Source organism: Vigna unguiculata, chromosome 3, assembly GCF_004118075.2.
Source record: "Vigna unguiculata cultivar IT97K-499-35 chromosome 3, ASM411807v1, whole genome shotgun sequence".
NCBI classification, from domain to species: Eukaryota; Viridiplantae; Streptophyta; class Magnoliopsida; order Fabales; family Fabaceae; genus Vigna; species Vigna unguiculata.
The window spans coordinates 36,346,504-36,367,717 of NC_040281.1; the positions used below are offsets into that span (position 1 = coordinate 36,346,504).

At 31.1% G+C, this 21,214-nt stretch overlaps 1 protein-coding gene across 2 annotated transcripts; it reads left to right on the forward strand.

Moving 5' to 3' along the window:
• Positions 1–515: 515 nt before the first annotated feature.
• On the forward strand, positions 516–11,094 carry LOC114176073 (WAT1-related protein At4g19185-like). Of its 2 annotated transcripts, none has more exons than XM_028060983.1 (7): positions 516–725; positions 7,162–7,224; positions 7,326–7,442; positions 7,590–7,875; positions 10,274–10,429; positions 10,542–10,693; positions 10,822–11,094. In XM_028060983.1, exons 1-7 carry the CDS (start codon positions 535–537, stop codon positions 10,982–10,984), a joined length of 1,128 nt encoding a protein of 375 aa, XP_027916784.1. In that variant the 5' UTR covers positions 516–534; the 3' UTR covers positions 10,985–11,094. The 2 variants fall into 2 exon arrangements, with proteins under 2 accessions (XP_027916784.1, XP_027916783.1); XM_028060982.1 differs by lacking the exon at positions 516–725 and adding an exon at positions 5,992–6,392.
• Positions 11,095–21,214: the final 10,120 nt, after the last annotated feature.

Genomic DNA, 21,214 nt, shown 5'->3' on the forward strand with positions numbered 1-21,214 from the left:
TAATTGTATTCCCATCTTTTAATAATTAAAAAGAATTAAAATAAATATTCCTAACAACACAATATGTATACACATTATATTAGATACTATGATACTTACCGTCATCAATAAATATGTGTAATTAAACTGCAAATATATTGTCAACATATTCATTAAATTAAAAATACCTTTTGGTCATCACGAATTTCACTCATGCATATCGGTTTAAGTTAATTTATTTTTAGTGATTTTTGGACAGAAGAACTTTATATTTAAATTTTATTTTATTTACTAAATTTTGAAAGACTTGTATTTTTAATATACCACTATAGTAATAATAGAATAAAAATATAATTATACAAATAAAGAAAAGTTGTTAGAAGAATAGGTGGTGCAACCGTGCAGACACGGAACTGAGCTATGTTTCGGCCGCCTCAGAAACAGAAATGACAACGCTATTTACTTTTATTTCATTATTTAATTAATTAATTAGTTTATTATTTATAGATATTTGTGCATCCATCAACGGAGTTTCAAACCCAGAATTTTGTGATAATGGAAACAGTTTCAGGAAGTAAAATATGGAAAGCACACACGTCGTTGGTGATGGTGCAGGTGTTGAGCGGAGGCTATCACGTTATCTCCAAATTGGTTCTTGACGTTGGGATCAACCAAATCGTCTACTGCGTCTTCCGCGATCTCATCGCCTTCCTCATTCTCGCTCCCATCGCTTATATCCACGAAAGGTTCTTCTTCTCCATCTCACTCACTTTTTTTATGCATTTCAACATCTGAAACTGATTGCGATTTCATATTCCACTATTTGCTTCAATTTTCGTTTCGGAGTGATCGATAACAACAACAAAATCGTCGATTATTCTTCTCTCAAATCGAATCGTTAGATGTGTGCATTATCATAATACCTGTGATGATCCATTTCCACCAACTCCAGTGAAATTTGTTAGACTATTCTGTTGCCTTTTTTTTTTAATTGCCTGTCATAGATAGCATTACACATTTTTTAAATTACCATATCAATTATTTTATTACTAATTGTAGGTATGGCTGAATAAGATTAATCCAATCAAGAACTCGTTAAACTTTATTGTAACTCAAAACTAATTGGATTAGTCAAAGTAAATTCAATCAATCCAATACTCTATAGCAAATTTAAATTCAGTTAGATGAGTTGAGCTCCCGAGTAATCCGTATACACTTATCTTGATAGAAAAGGAAATATAGATTTAGAATTATTTTTTCTAATAAATTATTTTCCAAAAGAATTTTCAAATGAGTCTGTTGATGACAATAAATTTATAATTTCACTTTTGTAATATATTTATGAATATATATATATATATATATATATATATATATATATACATATATATATATACATATATATATATATATATATATATATTAATAAATCTAATATTTTTTTCTAATTAATGCTAATTTATAAAATTAGTAACAATAGTAAATTTTAATTAATAATAATAGTCATTTACGATTTTTTTCAATTAATAATAATAATAATTTTTTTATAGTTATACTATATACCATTAAAAATAAAATAAAATAACTATTAATTTTATTAATAATTTTAAGTTAAAAACTTAAATTTAATATTAATACTTTACGTTTATTTATTTTTTAACATTTATTTAATTTAATAATGATTACTTTTTAAATTCTATGTAAAATGATAAAAATTAATTAATAATTTTTAAATTAAATATAATAGTACAAACTTTTTAATAATATAAATTAATATGCTTTAACAGTTTATATACATATTTTAAATTAATTTTATATATACGTCGAATTCCGACCTGTTTTATCTTATCAGAAAACCATTGTGCCTCACAAAATCAGCTTTATGAGTCTGTTTTTAGTCTGATGCAGTGAATAGGTAGGTACGTAATATTTGATACTAATTTATTTGTGTAAGTTGTGTTTTCTTTTCAAAGGAGTTTTATTCGAAAAAACAAATCTATAAAATTGTCATATACTTCCTAATAATTAGGCAGCTTGGTCCATGTAGGAAGTGTTGTTTTGACTTGATGTTAAATAAACTTTAAATAAGATCTTGATCCTTGTATTATGTTCCAGAATAGCATATTGTAGCTTATAATCAATGTTAAGGAAATCGAAGTTAGTGGAGATAAACTTTAAATTAGATCTTGATCCTTGTCATTGTTTGAAAAACAAAAAGACAACAAAAATTTTCTAATATTTTAGAATATATTCTAATATAATAGACACAATATAATATAACTTCAAATTCTATCTAATTTACAATTGAATAAATATAATAAAAAAATAAATGAGAATTTAAAAAAAAATGGAAAACTAACACACAATGGAAAGGAGAGGGGCAACAATTCAAAGATGGAGGCGGCAATTGCAGGAGGGAGGGTCGACAGTTGATGAGGGTGGCGATGAGGGGAAGGTGAAAACATATAGTCATAGAAACTAGCGGGCAAGTAACGATAACACAGAGAGGTGTGAGTTTGTGGATTCTTTGTTGGCGTTTTTGTTGAAGTCTTTGTCGGTATGAAACAACCACAGAGGCGGTCGAAGAATGGTGGGGAAAGGAGAGAACAAATTGAAAGAGAAGAAAAAACGTTTATGTGAAAGGAGATGAGTGACACACAAGAAGGAAAGAGAAAGTGGAAAACGAAACATATAATAACACAAACAACCACAATTCTATGACTAATCGTCGTTGTTTCTTTTTTATTTCTGGCTTTTAATGATCCTCTCAATATTTATTGTTTTTTTTTTCTTTTTGACTTTTAACTATAGTTGAACATGGAATCATCTTTATTTTCGATTTTGAACAACAGTTTTCATGTAATCGTCGTAAAAAAATTATTATATTTATTGATTTGTCATTGTGTTTCTTTTTACACACCGCCTCGTGTTATTAATTTACATTCTCAGTTAAACTTTTTACATTAATTAAAGTTTTTAAATTGGAAATAATAAAATTAAATAAAATGTATAAATAAGAGCCGTAGAAATGAATTTATAACATCTTCTATGATTTTGATATAGAATAATTTTAATAAATAAAACATCATATATCATAATAAAGTAGAGCAAATAGCAAAAAGTATATTATAATTTAATCATTACAGTTATCCCAAAATATACTTAAAACAGAAGTATCATGAGCACAAAACAATGCCATAAACATGTCTTAAAACATAAAACAAATTGACACAAGATTGTTCAAAGGGGTTACATAAGACCAGTTTTTCAAAAATTGCTCACAAGAGCAATAACCAACATGTCTAACCTATACAGCAACATCTTCATTGTCTTGATGATTACTATGGGGTCTCCGCATCTGCTCACACCAATATTTGGTGATCATTGCAAAATGAAAAACACAACAAGGAAACAAACACAAAAAGAAAGAAGGGTACGTTAGTGTATTTAAGCATTGATACATAAATCATAAATATAGTTATATAAGTACATCACCAAGAAACACATACATGCAAAAAACAAGCATTAACTCAGAGTTTTCACTCAATTAAACACTTAACTAACTGTTGACTCGTTATCCAGATTATGCATTTAATATAGAATTCTAAGGAAGCATGCACCTGTGTTGATTTCTAAACTCAAAGTTGACTAGGGGCCTCCCTGTAAAAAGAAAAAAATTGGATTAGGGGTTCTCATGCAATTTCAACAAAAGTAAAGGACTTCCTGGCAAACAATGTTTTATTAAAAAGGGAGATCTAACAAGGACAAACTAAACTGAACAAAATGCTATTAAAACTCGCCTTTTAAACACTTTTTAATAAAAACACTATTTTTCTAGACAATCAACTAAAACTAATTAATTAAAGACACAAACACATTTTTTTAAACTCACTACAACAATTTATAATTTAGACCACACTAAAATAGACAACGACTAAATAAATGTAGCATAAACATATAATAAACAACATTTTTATAAATGATGTATGAATATAATGAAAGTCCATGATTATATAATTGTTGCTTTAAACTATGTGGGCAAAACTAGTAAAAATGTGGTCTAAAAACATAGGTAAAGTATAAAATCAACATGTAAAATTGTTGTCTATTGTAAGAATTTTAAGCAACGGTTTTAAAAATATTGTCATACTAAAAACCGTTGTCTATTACCTATAGCTACACTCACCTATACCACGCCTAAAAAATTGTGGTCTAATCTTTAGACCACGGTTTTTATAATTTATATCATAATTTTATGTCGTTGTCTAAAGTCATTTTTGTTGTAGTGACTAAAACTAAACTTTTAGAAAGGCAAAACACTGCAAAATGGGATGATAATTATTCTCAGATAACATGTGGAATGTTGATGATAAGAAAGATATTATGAACTCTAATAATCACTCACACTCACGTAAAGTAGAAGGATTATGTGGTGAGAGAGTGAATTGAGATTTACCTTGTGATTGATAGGGTGATAACCCCTTGTGCTTAGACTCTGTTTTGTTTTCCTCTGCCCAAGAGGACAATGTTCTAAGTATGGGGGTGTGTTAGCACTGTAAGCAATATGCAACATTTTTTAATGACGAATACCAAATACTCTAACCATAAAGGAAATAAGTATATTGAAGAATATTAGTTGTTACTTTTTTTTTGTCAATTAGTTGTTACTTTTTTTTAAGGAAGGAATTAAACCCACAATTTCTCTTACTTTTTTTTAAATATTATTAAACTAACTTTATTTTTCCAACTTATTAGCATGAGAACATTTTTGTTTGTGAAGGTGTTATTTTTCTATAAAAACGGTCAAGACACCGGAGAAGGTTTTAAGCATATATAGCTCAAGACTGGATATGGGCCATAGTGATTAATGGTTGATGTGTGCTTCTCTAACTCTTCTGCTTAACTTTTATGTTTGTTGATAATTTAAACTATAGCCAATGTATGTTAGGTTGATTATCAGTGCACATTACATTTAATAGGTTTGTTCTTAGTTTTACTTGGATGTGAATGTAAGTAGCTATTTATAGTAAAATTAATAATTTTTTAAAATTTTGGATCAATTTAGTGTCATATGTTAGAGATACGTGGATTCAATCCTTTTAATCAAATTTTATTAAGTTTATTTGAGATTTAAAAAACGTTTATAAGCTAAAATGAAAGTAAAGATGTGTCAAACAATGTAAACAACTCAAATATTATCATAAGACGTGTTTAAAACATTAAATAAAATTAATAGCATTTAGTTAAAATAACTAAGTTTACAAAGTTTTAAAATTGAAAGACTAAATTGGATGAATCAAAAATTTAAAGATAAATTAATTCTAATATTCAGGACAAAAAAAATTTAATTCTAAAGTTAAATATTGTATTGGACTTTTTATGTTTTTTTTTAAACTTTATTAAACTTTAAAATTATATTAATTTTGACATTTAAAAATATATATTAAAAAAATTAATATATTTTAAAATTTAATACTGAAAAGTAAAAAAAATTAACTCCTTTTTCTAAAAATTATATTTAACCTTTTACAACTTTTTCTCCTTAAATAGACATTTAAATTTAAGTTTGCATTAATCCATCCTTATATTATACTCCATCTCGTTTATAAATACCACATACCTTCTATTTTAAGTTTATTCTAAATATTTTTTTTAATTTTGTAATAGACACTACAAATTTAATTTTATGTAAATAACTCTTCCTTAACGTGTTGCGTTAAATTATTTAAATTAAATATTAAAAATTCATTAACTTTTCTTTTCGCTTTCTGAACTTCACATTTACAAATTAAAATAATAATCTATATTATCAATACATATAATTTATTTTTGTAACTGTCAAAAATCTTATGATAATTTTAATAATATTTTTATTTAATAATTAGTATAATAAATATCACAATAAGTTGATAATGATTATAATAATTAATTTTAATATTTATTACCATAAAAAAACTGTACTACTGGTCATGGAAAATTGATTTAGACCAGAATAACAGAGAAAATGGGGTCGAAACGGGATTGGTTAGAGATTGGGGCTCTTTCCGCAGCAATCAACAATGGCAACATAGTTTACTTCTATTACTTAATTTCGTTTGTGGCATCCATTTTCAACTTCAACGCTTTCTATTCAGTTTCAATCAAACCCCAATCTTGAACGTCAACTGTGTCCCTCTGTAGAGAGATTTGTATTGTAATCAAATAAATTGTAAGCTAATAATAATGGCAGCAGTGTCAGGGGGTGAGATTTGGAAGGCCCACACGGCCATGGCAATGGTGCAGTTATTCAACGGAGGCTATCACGTCATCACCAAAGTCGCCCTTAACGTTGGCATCAACCAAATCGTGTTCTGCGTCTTCCGCGATATCATTGCCCTCGCCATTCTCGCTCCCCTAGCTTTTATCCGTGAAAAGTACCTACCTTTCTTTCTCTCTCTCTCTCTCTCACACACACAAACACACACGCTTCGAATGTGCAAGGGGAAGTGAATTGATTACTTTGTTTGTTGTTTTCAACGCTTCGAATGTATCATTGGTTGTGTGTTCTATTGGTTCCCCGTTTATACGTCTGTCATCAATTCTACTTTTCTTTCATTACTTCTTATTTTGTTAGGTGGGGAGCCGGCAGTACCATTTCTAACATCATCTCTGTAATCCACTTGCGACTATTGGTCAAAACTCATTGGAAACTACAAAGTTGCCGGTGAATTTCATTAATAAGAAGTGAAATTCAAGAAACTGTAATTTTTCATAAATTTATACTGATAATAATAAATGGTGTGTTATTGGTGTCCCCACCCAATTGTCAGTGTTATTGGTGTCTCTCTGTGTTTAATTGGATCAAATTGTACAGTTATGTATGCCTAAAATTTAGACCTATCTTCCATCTAGAGTTATCGGTTATAGTATGCTTCAGTAATTAACTAATAACCAAAGGGTTATCATGATCGAGGTTTATTTGTTAACATCTCAAGTTTGATTCTGGAAATGCTCACACTTATGGTCAATTTTTTGCCTAATCTAATTTTATTATACTTTCTTTGCTCATTTAACTGTGCTATACTGCTATGTATTCAAACTTTAGAAATGAAATTTTAACTTGCTACACTGTTTTATACCCATTTCTCATCGCCATTGCTTTACTTCTAATCCATCGTCATCCTAATCATGTCTGGTTTGTAGGCATACACGGCCACCAATAACTAAACGCCTTCTCATGTCATTCTTCTTTCTTGGATTAACTGGGTAAGGTTCTGGATATAGTGACATATTCTCTGTATTGGTTATGTGTGAACAATATTGTTTTATTCATGGAATGGTAATTTGGCTTCTTTGTTCATGTTCAGGATATTTGGCAACCATCTTTTGTTTCTTATTGGCTTAAGCTATACTAATCCAACTTATGCTGCTGCGGTTCAGCCAGCCACTCCGGTCTTTACTTTTCTATTGGCTGTGATGATGGGGTCAGTTTCTCCACGTGTATTTTGTCAATTTATCTTTTTCTAGGACACACAATTCCCCACTATTGTTGCATTGAAATTTATACATTAATTAAATCAAGATACACCAGTATATAGAGCAACGTGCACCTGATAAACTTATTCATGCAGTACAGAAAGAGTGAACTTGCTAAGATATGAAGGTTTGGCCAAGGTTGGAGGAACTTTCTCCTGTGTTTTAGGTGCTGTTCTGATGGTATTGTATCGTGGTCCGGCATTGATAGGATATTCAGAAACAGACTTTGTAACACACAGTGAAATAAGTGCCAAAGGTCAACCAGAGCCTTCTGGATGGTTAATTGGTGGTTTACTGGATCTCGGAGTTGATCAATTTCATCTCGGAGTTTTGTGCTTCATAGGGAATTGCATGTGCATGGCTGCTTTTCTAACCATTCAGGTTCGTCTCCTTTTTATATTCTTCAAATGATTGTTGACTACAGGAAGCATTAAGAAAAAACTGGTAGTGATCACTGTCATTTCTTGTCTCTATTAACTGATACTTGTTTGTTAAGTGCCAATTCCATGCATTATACACATGGCATTATTCTAATAGTCATAGTGTATGGAGTGAACCAGATGGTTCATCTGGAAAACCTCTGAGTGATCCCCTAAGCCATTTATGTTTAGAGATCTGGTCCAATTTTCAGGATCAGCCTGGTGATACTGTCTTGACTTTGTTCAATCATCTAGACCTGTTTTCATCTTATTAGCAGCATGCAGCAACACCACGACAGTTGTGGAGACTGCTGGTGAGAAGTGGTTCCTTACGTTGAGAACTTTGAAACGGATGTGACAGTTGAGTTTGATTGAACAAGAAAATCAATCTTGGATGACAACTGAAAATGTGGTTTTCGAAAGTAAATGAATGAATCAAAATAGTAGAGCGATGTGATGAAAAAAAAGTGAATCAAAAAATGAGGTTGAGTTATTGGAATGGTAAGATACGAACAAGAACCAACATGACTAGGTTCTTCATAAACAAGAACAAAGAGTATTTATTAATTTTGTTAGAATTTTGCAAATAAACTACATGGTGGATTGTATTTCATTTTTATGAAGATGTGAGTGGTGGTAGGGTCATGCATTCGCAATGCCTTGTCTTGTCCTTGAAAAATGGTGATTGAGTGTTCCTTGTTTCTTTTAAGAGGTAACCCCGTGGGTTTCTTGGAAACTGCAGCATATGTTGTCAACAGAAACTTATACAACGAGTGCTTTTTGTACTAATCTCCTTAGCAGAAACACCTTACCTGGGGCTACTACTAGCAAAATTCACCTCTGTTGAAAGGAATATTCATTCAACCATTCATTTAAGCTTTCAAAGTTATTAGAAAATGAACTTTAAGTCGAGAAATAGACATCTTGAGCATAAACTAGATATTTATAGGTGGTTCGATAGCAATAATATGATAAGTCCAATAAAATTAGTTAGGATAAGATTTAATGTCATATTAGAAAATGAACTTTAAATCTAACTGAATCTCACATAGTCGACATGTATAGTCAACATGTATGACGATGTGAGATTTCTAACTGAAGTAAACTTTTGAAAAGTTGCATGTTGGATAGTGTTGAAAGGATTAGTGTGCAAAACAAGTCACATGGGATAGTATCATTCTAATACCATGTTGTTGAGAAGAGAAAAACTAAGGAAAATAATGAATTATGTGTGTTGTATACACACATGATTATTCTTATTTATAATGAAGAAGAAATACAATTCTAACGAACAAAATCAATATCTTTTAATGAAAAATATTTAATAAGACATTTCTCTGTCAAATTATATCGTATCTCCTTATTTAGTGTAATCAAATGATATCTTTACCTCCCCACGTCCCCCCGCAGAAGTTGACCCTCTTCCCCCATTAAGTTGAAACTTCGCAATCAACCAATGTTTCCCCAATTGTAGCCAGTCATGTAAGACCTCTATACCATCCATATAAGAAAAAAAAAAAAGCTACCACCACCTCAAGTTTAACGATGCTACTTGAGCCTTGAGCAACTGCCTTATAACCATCACCAAGTTTAATCCTTTTATATTTGGTATCCGTAACTTGCTAACCCATGCATGCCACAATTTTTTTGGAAATAAAATTGTGGGCAGCTCTTCTCTCTAACAAAATGGGATTATACTTGTTAGGATCCAGTTTCCAGGTATGACACTTGAGTTTCACATTGAAGTACAGGATTCTAGTATGGGGTTTATAAGGCCTCAGGATCTCTAACTACAACAACTACCTTTTGGAGTACAGTATGGTTCTCGAAAGTTCTGATCAATTTGTATCAAATCCTTCCACCATGTCTCTCATTTGCTGGTGAGCCACATAAATGATGACACTGCCATTGCAGTGTTTGTCTAGGACTAGTCAAAGGGCTAGTGCACAGGCAGGGCAAGAAACATTGTGAGATTTAGGATCCATTGCAAGTTATTGAACTTGAGTCCTACATTGGAAGTATGGAATTCTATTATGGTGTCTGTGAGATCTTGGGCTCTCTAACTAGAACTGCTAGTTTTTCCTTAACAATGTCAATAAAAACTTCCCTTTCACCATCTCAATTAAAAATATTGTGAATTCACACATTTTTCATTATTGGATGCCTTCCCAAAGTTGTCATGCTTTCTGTCACACTGAATAATTTACTGCCAGAAAAGCCGCTCTTCAAGTTATGTCATTTAAAGTTTTTAGGTGATTAGATTAGCCCTGCTTACTCTGCTAATTGTTTTAACAATTTTACGATATTAGGTTCTATTATATGTGAAAAATGTGTTAATTATTGTTGTGAATTGTTTCCAGGCTCCACTATTAAAAAAGTATCCTGCAAACCTGTCTGTCACCGCTTATTCATACTTCTTTGGAGCTGTTTTGATGGTAACTACATCATTCTTTGCAACTAACGAGTCAACTGACTGGAGATTGACACAGTCTGAAACTATTGCTGTTATTTATGCAGTGAGTCGCTAGAACTTCAAATCAACTTTCAATATTATGAGCCATTATTAGTTGTCTCTTAGGAGGATTTTTAGCATGTAGAGTGTTACAGGTGTTTCCCTTGTTTGTCCAGGGATTTATCGCATCTGCCCTTAATTATGGACTGATAACATGGTGCAACAAGATATTGGGGCCAGCCATGGTTGCTCTTTATAACCCACTTCAACCAGGAGCTTCTGCTCTCCTATCCAGAATTTTTCTTGGAAGTCCTATTTACATGGGAAGGTATACGATGCTTGTTTAAACTTAAGAAATTGATTTACGATTCCTATAAACTGTTTTTTGTTTATTAAAAGTAAGCTTGTTTTGTAGTTTATTGAAATAAGTTTTTATTTGTTTATTGATGACAACAGCATTGTAGGGGGATCTTTGATCATTATTGGTTTGTATGCGGTTACTTGGGCGTCTTACAGAGAAAGACACGCAGCTGCTGCACTTATTTCTCCTGATAAGAATTCTTTTAGAGTTAACATTTTTTCAGGTCCCTCCACCATCTCCCCTAAGTCTTCAGATTAACGGAATGTAAAAACTTCTCTCATAATTCTTTCTTCTTTTTATTTATATATAGTGTTTTCAAGAACTCAGAGAATCAACGTTCAATTTTTTTACTAGGTTACAACTTCAAATCCTTTCATCACAATTGTTTTTATCGATATATTTAAATCACCATTGGAGATCGGATTACAAAGAAAAAAGATGAACAAGTGTGGTTATTGTATTTTGTAAGAATAATAGGCTTATTAAAATAAATTGTGTACGGCTCAATTTAACGTTTATTTTTCCAAATTTATTCCAATAAACCAAATTATTAGTTTGGACTTATTGCAAATATTTCCTATTCCTCCAAATTATTCTTCATCCTGCACTCATGAATATAAAATTTTTCATTTTGTCTGTTTTCAATTGTGCAATTTAAAAATAAATGAAAAATGATTTTGAGATTATAGTTTGAAAATTTTATAAAATATAAATTTTGAAAGTTGTTTTTTATGTTTAGAATTCTTTAAAAAAAATCAGTTCGAAAGTTAAAATTATTTTTTGGATTGTACGATTTGGATGTCATTTTCAATTTTCAAATTTATCATTCGAAAATAAAAAATGACTTTGAGAAGTTGAAGAATGTTAAGAAAAAATAGTTTTTAGATTATATAATTTGAAAATTATTTTTTACTTTTAGACTGTACAATTTAAAAAGGGATAAAACAGGAATTTTAATATTTATGGGGTAAGGTTCATGAAGATTAGAGAACAAAAATATGGCTTAGTTTAAAGTTGTAAAAGCACGAGCAATCTCTGTGTGGATGGACTTGTAATTGAGAGATAGATAAGGTGTTGGTTGACCCAAAAAGAGTGATTGCTAATTGTTTCCTTCGCCATGATTTAGAAAAGCAAATAAATATAGAGTATATCAATGTACAAAATTTTGTTAGGATATAATTATATTAAATATTCGGAGTAGTTTTCTACCAAACTAATATTACAACAAAAACTACATGTTTTTAACGAAACTCCGGAAATATTTTCAATTTTATAAATTATTTATAGTAATTATTTTTCACAAAATAGTTAACTTGTAAGAATATAGAAAATAATATTTTAGAATTGATAGTGTTTTTAGATAGTGAAACTAAAGTATTTTAATATTAACGTGTATAAATATAAATTTTATAAATGAATTTAATTATTTTAAAATATATTACATCTCTAGAAATCATTTTTTCTAGAGTTTTCTCACTTATTCCTATATTATCTCAATTTGTGATCATCTCTTTGAAAATCAAGAATTGTATGAGTAGTCCAATCAACAAGATCTTCTAATCTAATTGATTGGTTTCCTTAATAGAGTAGCTCGTTCCTAGGTCAAATCTAACTTCTTCTTGTGTGCATTATTTTTGATTTGCATGTGTTCTTTGAGCATTTTTTAGGAGTCTCTGTTAACCAATGGTCCTTTTGGTGTGACCTAATCGTTTTTGTGTTGTTCTTAGGTGTAGATAGAACATCATGTCCATATGAAGGTGGTTTGGACATCCATAAATTTGTTGAATTTTGTTTAGTGTATTCATTGATGTCGGATTCAATATTGAAGGTTATCCTAACACTGTAATAACCATCTAGTCTTTGTTAACCAATGGTCCTTTTGGTGTGACCTAATCGCTTTTGTGTTGTTCTTAGGTGTAGATAGAACATCATGTCCGTATGAAGGTGGTTTGGACATCCATAAATTTGTTGAATTTTGTTTAGTGTATTCATTGATGTCAGATTCAATATTGAAGGTTATCCTAACATTGTAATAATCATCTAGGCTCATGTAGAGGAGGATGATATGTGGTGAGAGTAGCAAGAGATCATAGTCTAAGGGTTTTACCTTGACCTAAGACGTAAAGGGATTAACTGGTAGGAAAACTCATTGACAATGACTATATAGAACAATAAAGACCACCACAAGTGCATAACTTGCCAAAATCTAACATCAATACATGTATCCAGATAATTGAGTCTCGTATGGTCTTTACTTGTAACGTATTTGTCTTTATGAATGAAATTTATGTGATTTTAACTTAAATTCTATTATATGAAAGCTTTTTTTGCAAATAAGCTTATCCTTTTGTTGTGTTGTTCTGATATGTGTTTATTTTCTTCTTTTGAAATTATCACCTTAATTGGAGTGAACAAATAGAGATGTTGTGTTTATTTTCTTCTTTTGCAATTATCACCTTAATTGGAGTGAACAAATAGAGATGCAAAGTTAGAGGCATCCCTTGTTGATGAACAACTTAGTCTTTCAGTGTTTTTATTATTTCCTTTTTGTCATGTATAGATTTTGGAGTTAATATTGTAGTCTATAGGTCCTTGGAACTAATATCCTATATTAATATGGTTATATCTTTTGAGTAATTATGATGATATTGTAAAACTAATTAAGGATCTTTAAGATTTATGATTCTCACTCGATAAAACATAATAAAGCACTAACCTTGATCCATGAGAGATCCTGTGAATATGCGTTCTTCAAATTTGTAATCTTGTGTGCTCTTCAATCACCGTTTCCCAATCTATCTCTTTGCCTTTCTTTCTCTTCTCACACGTTCTTGATGGGTTACAGTGAAAAGAACCTTATGACCAGAGACAGAACCCCAATTCTTTTTATAAACAAACGTCCATCAAGTTGGTTTTATTTTATCTTTATCTTTTTTTTATTTCATTATCAATTCCCATAATAATAACCAATAAGTATTTATATTTTATTAAATCACAATTGGGCCCATCATAATATTTCAAATGAGTCACTAATAGAATTAATTCGTCAATTAATTCTAACATTCTCCCACTTGACTCATATGATGTCATAACATTATGTGATTTAATACATAAACATAATGCGCAATAAAAGATCTTGCATAAATTGGTTCCATCATTATTCATAATTAAAGATACAGAAATAATAAGAGTCATGGCGGTCACACATCATTTGATCGACATGATCCCTTCCATGTACTATTATATCATCCCTTTCTCCTTAACACGACCTTAAAAAATGAGAAGTCCATAATGGGTTCAAACATAATGTCATTTTACAAAGCAATAACATAACATAATTTGTTTTCTTCATCATAATTTGCATGCATAAACATAAAGAAGAAAACACATATTTCAGAAATTTATACATTAGGGAGCTCAAAGTGTCACATAAACATTAAAAACATTAACATTCAACATTTAACATTCACTAGTAGACATAATGCCCATATCATTTACATGACCAGCATACAATTTGGGCGGTAACCCTTTTATTAAAGGGTCAGCAATCATAAGATCTGTGCTAATATGTTCTATTGACACTTTACGTTTCTGAACTTCTTCTTTAACGGCAAAGTATTTCAACTCCATATGTTTAGCACCTTTAGAATACTTGTCGTTTTTAGAAAAGAAGACTGCTGCGGAATTATCACAATAAATTTTCAGCGGCTTGGAAATACTGTCGACTACTCCAAGTCCTGAAATAAAGTTCCGCAACCAATTAGCCTGAACTGTGGCCTCAAAGCATGCCACAAATTCAGCTTCCATGGTGGATGCAGCAATGACAGACTGCTTCGCACTTTTCCATGAAATCGCTCCTCCGGCTAAAAGATACACATAACCAAATGTAGACTTTCTTGTATCCACACAGCCGGCAAAGTCTGAATCTATATAACCTATCACCTCAAGGTGATCAGATTTTCTATAAGTAAGCATGTGATTCTTTGTTCCTTGTAGGTATCTTAAAACTTTCTTTGCAGCTTTTCAATGCTCCATACCTGGATTACTTTGGTATCTACCAAGCATACCAACTGCAAAGCTAATATCTGGTCTCGTACAGGTTTGAGCATACATCAAACTCCCAACAACAGATGCATAAGGGATATTTTCCATCTGTTTCCGTTCCAAATCATTCTTTGGACATTGCATGAGACTAAACTTGTCTCCTTTCTGTATTGGAACAGGAGATGCTGAACATTTATCCATTTTGAATCTCTCTAAAACTTTATTAATATATGCATTCTGAGACAAACCTAATAGTCCTTGTGATCTATCACGGAATATTTCTATTCCAATCACATAGTATGCCTCACCCATATCTTTCATTTCAAAGTTATTAGAGAGAAACCTCTTAGTCTCACTTAATAGACCAAGATCATTAGTCGCAAGCAAGATATCATCAACATACAGAATCAGAAATATAAACTTACTCCCACTGACCTTCAGATATATACACCGATCAACGGTGTTTTCCTTAAATCCAAAGGACACAATAGTATCATTGAACTTAAGATACCATTGCCGAGAAGCTTGTTTAAGTCCATATATTGATCTCTTAAGTTTACACACCATGTGCTCCTTTCCTTCTTCAGCGAACCCCACCGGTTGGTCCATATAGACATCCTCTTCTAAATCCCCATTCAGAAAAGCAGTTTTAACATCCATTTGATGCAACTCAAGATCATAATGAGCTACTAATGCCATGATAATTCTAAAAGAATCTTTCTTAGAAACAGGCAAAAATGTTTCCTTATAGTCAATGCCATCTTTCTGAGTAAAACCTTTGGCAACAAGACGGGCCTTGTAACGTTCAATATTGCCTTGAGAGTCACGCTTAGTCTTAAAGACCCATTTACACCCAACTCTTTTGCATCCTTCTGGCAATTCCACAAGGTCCCATACGTCATTATGTGCCATTGATTTAAGCTCATCTTTCATGGCATCTAACCACTTATCAGAATTATCACCATTAATAGCTTCTGAAAAAGAAATTGGATCATTATCAATGCTTAAGTCATTTTCTGACTCTTGTAGATAAACCACATAATCATTCGAAATAGCAGACTTTCTATCTCTGTGAGATCTTCTTAATATTATTTCTTGTGGTTGTTCTACTATCGGTTCATTATTAACCTCGGGATCATTAATTTGTTGTTCTTCTTGATTGTTGTGAGTTTCTACAACATGTGGAACAACAACTCTTGATAAAGAAGTACTAGTTATAGGAACTTGTACTCTAACTTCCTTAATCTCCATATTTCGTGAAGCTTCACTCCCACTGGTTTCACCATTTTCAATGAACCAAGCATTTCCAGTTTCAACGATTCTAGTACTATGGGTAGGACAATAAAACATATACCCCTTTGATTTTTCTGGATAACCAATGAAAAATCCACTGATTGTTCTTTCATCCAGTTTCTTTTCTTGCGGATTGTATATTCTTACTTCTGCCTGACAACCCCAAACATGCAGGTGTCTCAAACTGGGTTTCCTATTCGTCCATAACTCAAAAGGAGTCTTTTAAACAACTTTACTAGGAACCTTGTTCAACAAATACATGGCAGTCTTTAAAGCATACATCCACAATGATACAGGTAAACATGAATTACTTAACATACTCCTAACCATATTCATTAAGGTTCGATTACGCCTTTCTGATACACCATTTTGTTGTGGTGTGCCTGGCATTGTGTCTTGAGCACAAATACCACGTTTCTCAAGGAACTTAGCGAACGGACCAGGGTGTTGTCCACTTTCATCATATCTTCCATAATACTCACCACCTCTATCAGACCTTACGATTTTCACCTTTCTGTCTAATTGCCTTTCCACTTCACTTATATAAACTTCCAAGACATTTACTGACTGAGATTTCTCATGCAGTAGATAGACATGTCCATAACGCGAAAAATCATCAATAAAGGTGATGAAGTACTTCTCTTTATTAAAAGAATTTACATCAAACGGACCACATATATCGGTGTGTATGATTTCAAGAAGCTGAGTGCTTCTCATGGCTCCTTTCTTTGTGTGTTTAGTTTGTTTGCCTTTAATACAATCCACACACACATTCAGATCAGTAAAATCTAAATCCGGAAGGATTTCATTCTTTACTAATCTTTGCATTCTTTCTTTGGAAATATGTCCCAAACGTTTATGCCACAAGTAAGCAGATCGTTCATCCACTAAACTACGTTTAGTGCCAACATTGTGATGCAAAGTCATAAGAGTTTCAACATATAAATTATCTAAATTCAATTTATATAAACCATCATAAAGTGTACGAGATCCAATCATAAAAGTACGCTTAAACAAACTGAAACAACCATTCCCAAACTTAAAAGAATATCCAGCAATATCAAGCTTAGACAAAGAAATTAAATTTCTAGTGATACTAGGTACATAAAAAGTATCCATAAGGTCTAAGTGATATCTAGTGTCGAGGATTAGACGATAAGTCCCGACCGCTTCCACTGGAACTTTCTCTTTATTGCCCATGAAGACAAACTTCTCATTTGGGTTTATGGTTCGGGTTGTAAGAAATCCCTACATCACATTAGAAACATGAGTCGTACATCCAGAATCAATCCACCACGTATTATGGGGAACTTCAGTTAAGTTTGATTCAAAACATACGTAAGCATTATGCTCACCTTTCTTTTCGAACCAAGCCTTACGCTTTATGCAGTCCTTCTGGAAATGTCCAGACTTTCCGCAGAAATGACATTTGTCATTTTTCTTATGGATTTTGGTTGAGGACTCGTCAATCTTTAGTGGTCCTTTACCCTTTCCATGTTTCTTAGCAACTTTCTTTCCAACAGCTCCTTGATTCTTCACATACTGAATAGAGTGGCTTCCTAAATTCTTCAGTCGGGTCTCCTCCTGAACTAGCATACTGTGCAATTCATGCACATTCCACTTGTCTTTCATGGTGTTATAGTTCATCTGGAACGGACTATATTCAGACGGTAATGAGTTCAGAATGAACTGTACGAGAAAACCTTCATCCACTGCCATTCCTAAAGACTTGAGTCTTGCTGCGATATTTGTCATCTCGATCACATGCTCATGCATAGTACGCGAACCGTCAAACTTCATAGTGGTCAACGTACTCATCAGTGTCCCAGCGAGAGACTTATCAGCAGTTTGGGAGCGCTCTTCCACAAATTTCATAAATTCTTTTGCGTCATCAGTTTTGGGAAGAGCTGACTTTATATTACTTGCTATGCTCATTCTCATAAACATTAAGCTAAGTCTATTTGATCTTACCCAGGCTTTATAATGGGCTTTCTCTTCATTGCTACTAGCATCCGTGATAGCAGGCGACTTTTCAACTAGAAGAGCTAGATCAAGATCCAACACACCTAAGTGAAATTGGACTTGCTCACTTCAGTCAGGGAAACTCAACCCATTAAAGACTGGAACAGACGAAGCATGCGCATGTAAAGATACCGGAACAAAGACTGCAATTAACACATGCCTAACATTAATGCTTTGAGTCATAAAACTAAACGTAAAAACAGATTCAGATATAAACAATCATTCTATGCATACTAATGTTCTCCTTTGGGAGATCCACTAATACACAAACATAAACATAATGATGCTAATCATATTATAACATTATTGATAATTAAAATATGCATCAACTAGAATCACCTACTACCTTTGGGTATATAAATAAAACTAGTGACGCATACAAAATTATCTACAATCATGTTCATTAATTATGAGAACAATTAATCAACCTTTGGACGATCCTTAAATGTCTTATAATTAATGAATTTTAATTAACCCATAAATTTAATTATTCATAATTTAGCATCCATATTATGGGTAATTAAAATAAAAAACATTAATAATTTGAAATCATATAAACTTTAAAATTTTGGCCACTTTGGTGACTAACAAAATTTATCATACTTGATTTCAAATAAATAAATAAATATTTAATTGCTATAAACTTTATATAGCATCTTCATTAATTTTAATTTAACAATAACAAACATAAATATTATTACAAATTAAAATAAAATTATTAATTATTATATAGATAAAAATAATTAATATTAATTTTATTGATAACATAATCCAATAAAAACATTAGACTTTAATCTTAATAAACTACAACCCATTTACATTCGTGTTCGTGAGTCAGGAGAAAAACCAAAATTGGAAAACTGAAACTTCCAATTGTACACGATTCACACAATTAACAATATGTCATTCACTTTGCTTCATTTCAACAGTAACGGTTTTTTATTTTCAATCAATGCCATATTATTTGCACAGGTAACAGTTCTTAACTTACAGTTCTTAACTTTCATTCATTCCTTTATTCCAATTAAAAACAAAACTCTCCATTACAGTAAAGCACGCGCACGCATAAATTCTAATTAATGGCATTTTAATGGCAGCAACGGATGCACTTGATCCATGGCATCATCATCATTCATAAAATTAAATTAGGGCTTATAACATTAGGGAAAATCATAAATCCTACAACCTGGCTCTGATACCACATGCAAAACTAATTAAGGATCTTTAAGATTTATGATTCTTACTCGATAAAACATAATAGAGCACTAACCTTGATCCATGAGAGATCCTGTGAATATGCGTTCTTCAAATTTGTAATCTTGTGTGCTCTTCAATCACCGTTTCCCAATCTATCTCTTTGCCTCTCTTTCTCTTCTCACACGTTCTTGATGGGTTACAGTGAAAAGAACCTTATGACCAGAGATAGAACTCCAATTCTTTTTATAAACCAACGTCCATCAAGTTGGTTTTATTTTATCTTTATCTTTTTTTCTTATTTCATTATCAATTCCCATAATAATAACCAATAAATATTTATATTTTATTAAATCACAATTGGGCCCATCATATAATATTTCAAATGAGTCACTAATAGAATTAATTCGTCAATTAATTCTTAACAGATATATCATATGATATTAGTTATTGGTTGTTAAGGATTATTAAATATGAAATATATTGTTTTAGTAGTTTATACTATTAATCAGAATGTTACACAATTAATTCAGCTTTTAATTTTTTTTTATAATAAATATAACTGTTGAACTTTTATATTTAAACTAACATGTAATGGATAAAAATGATTTAAATGTAATGTTTCCAAAACATTTTTTACACAAACTGTTTTAATGATTTGTAACACTTTGTAATTTTTTTTCTCGACAAAAACATGTCAAAAAATTCGCATAACTGTTATAATTATTTATATCTTATGTATTACTTAAAATCAATTCTTAATATTTTTTATACATAATTTTCTCATTTTATCCTGCTATACAGCTCGTTTATGGACACGTTAGTTATTTTATGGTTTCCGAACATTATTAATCAATAAAATCTTAAAAGATAAGAGTAATTATGTAAACAATATTCATTAAATCCCCATTGTGTTTCACGATGAGCAATTTACAGTAGAATGTCAAAATAAACAAATTTTAAGATGTTTTTAACTTTTATTTATTTTAAACATTCAAACAAACATGTAAACTATAATATATATCTTTTTAAAAGTAAGCGAAAGTAATCACTTACCGTTTTTTTAATTAATACATTTCACTCTTACATTTTTTTTTTTCACCTTTTGGCAATTATTTTTACAGAAACACTTTATACACGTTTTTCTTTTTTCATCCATACAAAAGAAATGTACTTTATACAACTTTTACTGTTTGGGAAGTGAATGTGTATGTGAATAGATCCTGAAGCTAGTTCCGTAAATAATAAGGTAATCAATTGATAATAACATATTTATAACATTTTAATGAGTATTTTACTTTAATGGACTACACTATTTATTAAACTTTCCCAAACACTTCATTAATGATTAAATTGGTAATTGTTGAATCATTGGGGACCAAAAAGTACAACTAACTATTACTGGACGCATTTGGCTATCAATGAAACAAAATAAAACCATTACTAAATATCATGTTTCAACAAACTTTCAAACAAAAAAACTTTAGCACACGACACGATATAAAAATGGTAACTTATAATCATTAATTTGCCACCTTTTCCTATACATGTCTTCTTTCATTATTGTCTTATTACATTCAAATACAATTGATTTATTTTTCTTACATTTTTTATTGTATTCGAAAGACCCAAAGTCCCTTGGAATCGATGTTTTAATGGTTGAAACCTATGATGAAAACGTTGTTTTACTCTTTCACATAATAATGCTTTGACTCAGTCTTCTGAGTCTGCCTTAAGCTTTCATATACATACATAATAAATATCCTTAAATTCAGACCAAAAATACCGAGAAAAACCAAAACAAGTTGTTTCAACATCAACAACACATACCTATAAAATGGATCACACAAATGGGCCTTGAAGTGGGGGCAGTTAAGCCCATAGGGCCCAACAAGTAAAGTAAACGCCAAAACTAAGAAAAGAAAGAGGAAGAAA

Bases quoted from the DNA above. Each gene is read 5' to 3' on its own strand.
- LOC114176073 (XM_028060983.1), top strand. From the start codon at position 535: ATGGAAACAGTTTCAGGAAGTAAAATATGGAAAGCACACACGTCGTTG. The intron at 7,876-10,273 runs GTTCGTCTCCTT...AATTGTTTCCAG, and splicing joins CTGCTTTTCTAACCATTCAG to GCTCCACTATTAAAAAAGTA. The intron at 10,694-10,821 runs GTATACGATGCT...TGATGACAACAG, and splicing joins AGTCCTATTTACATGGGAAG to CATTGTAGGGGGATCTTTGA.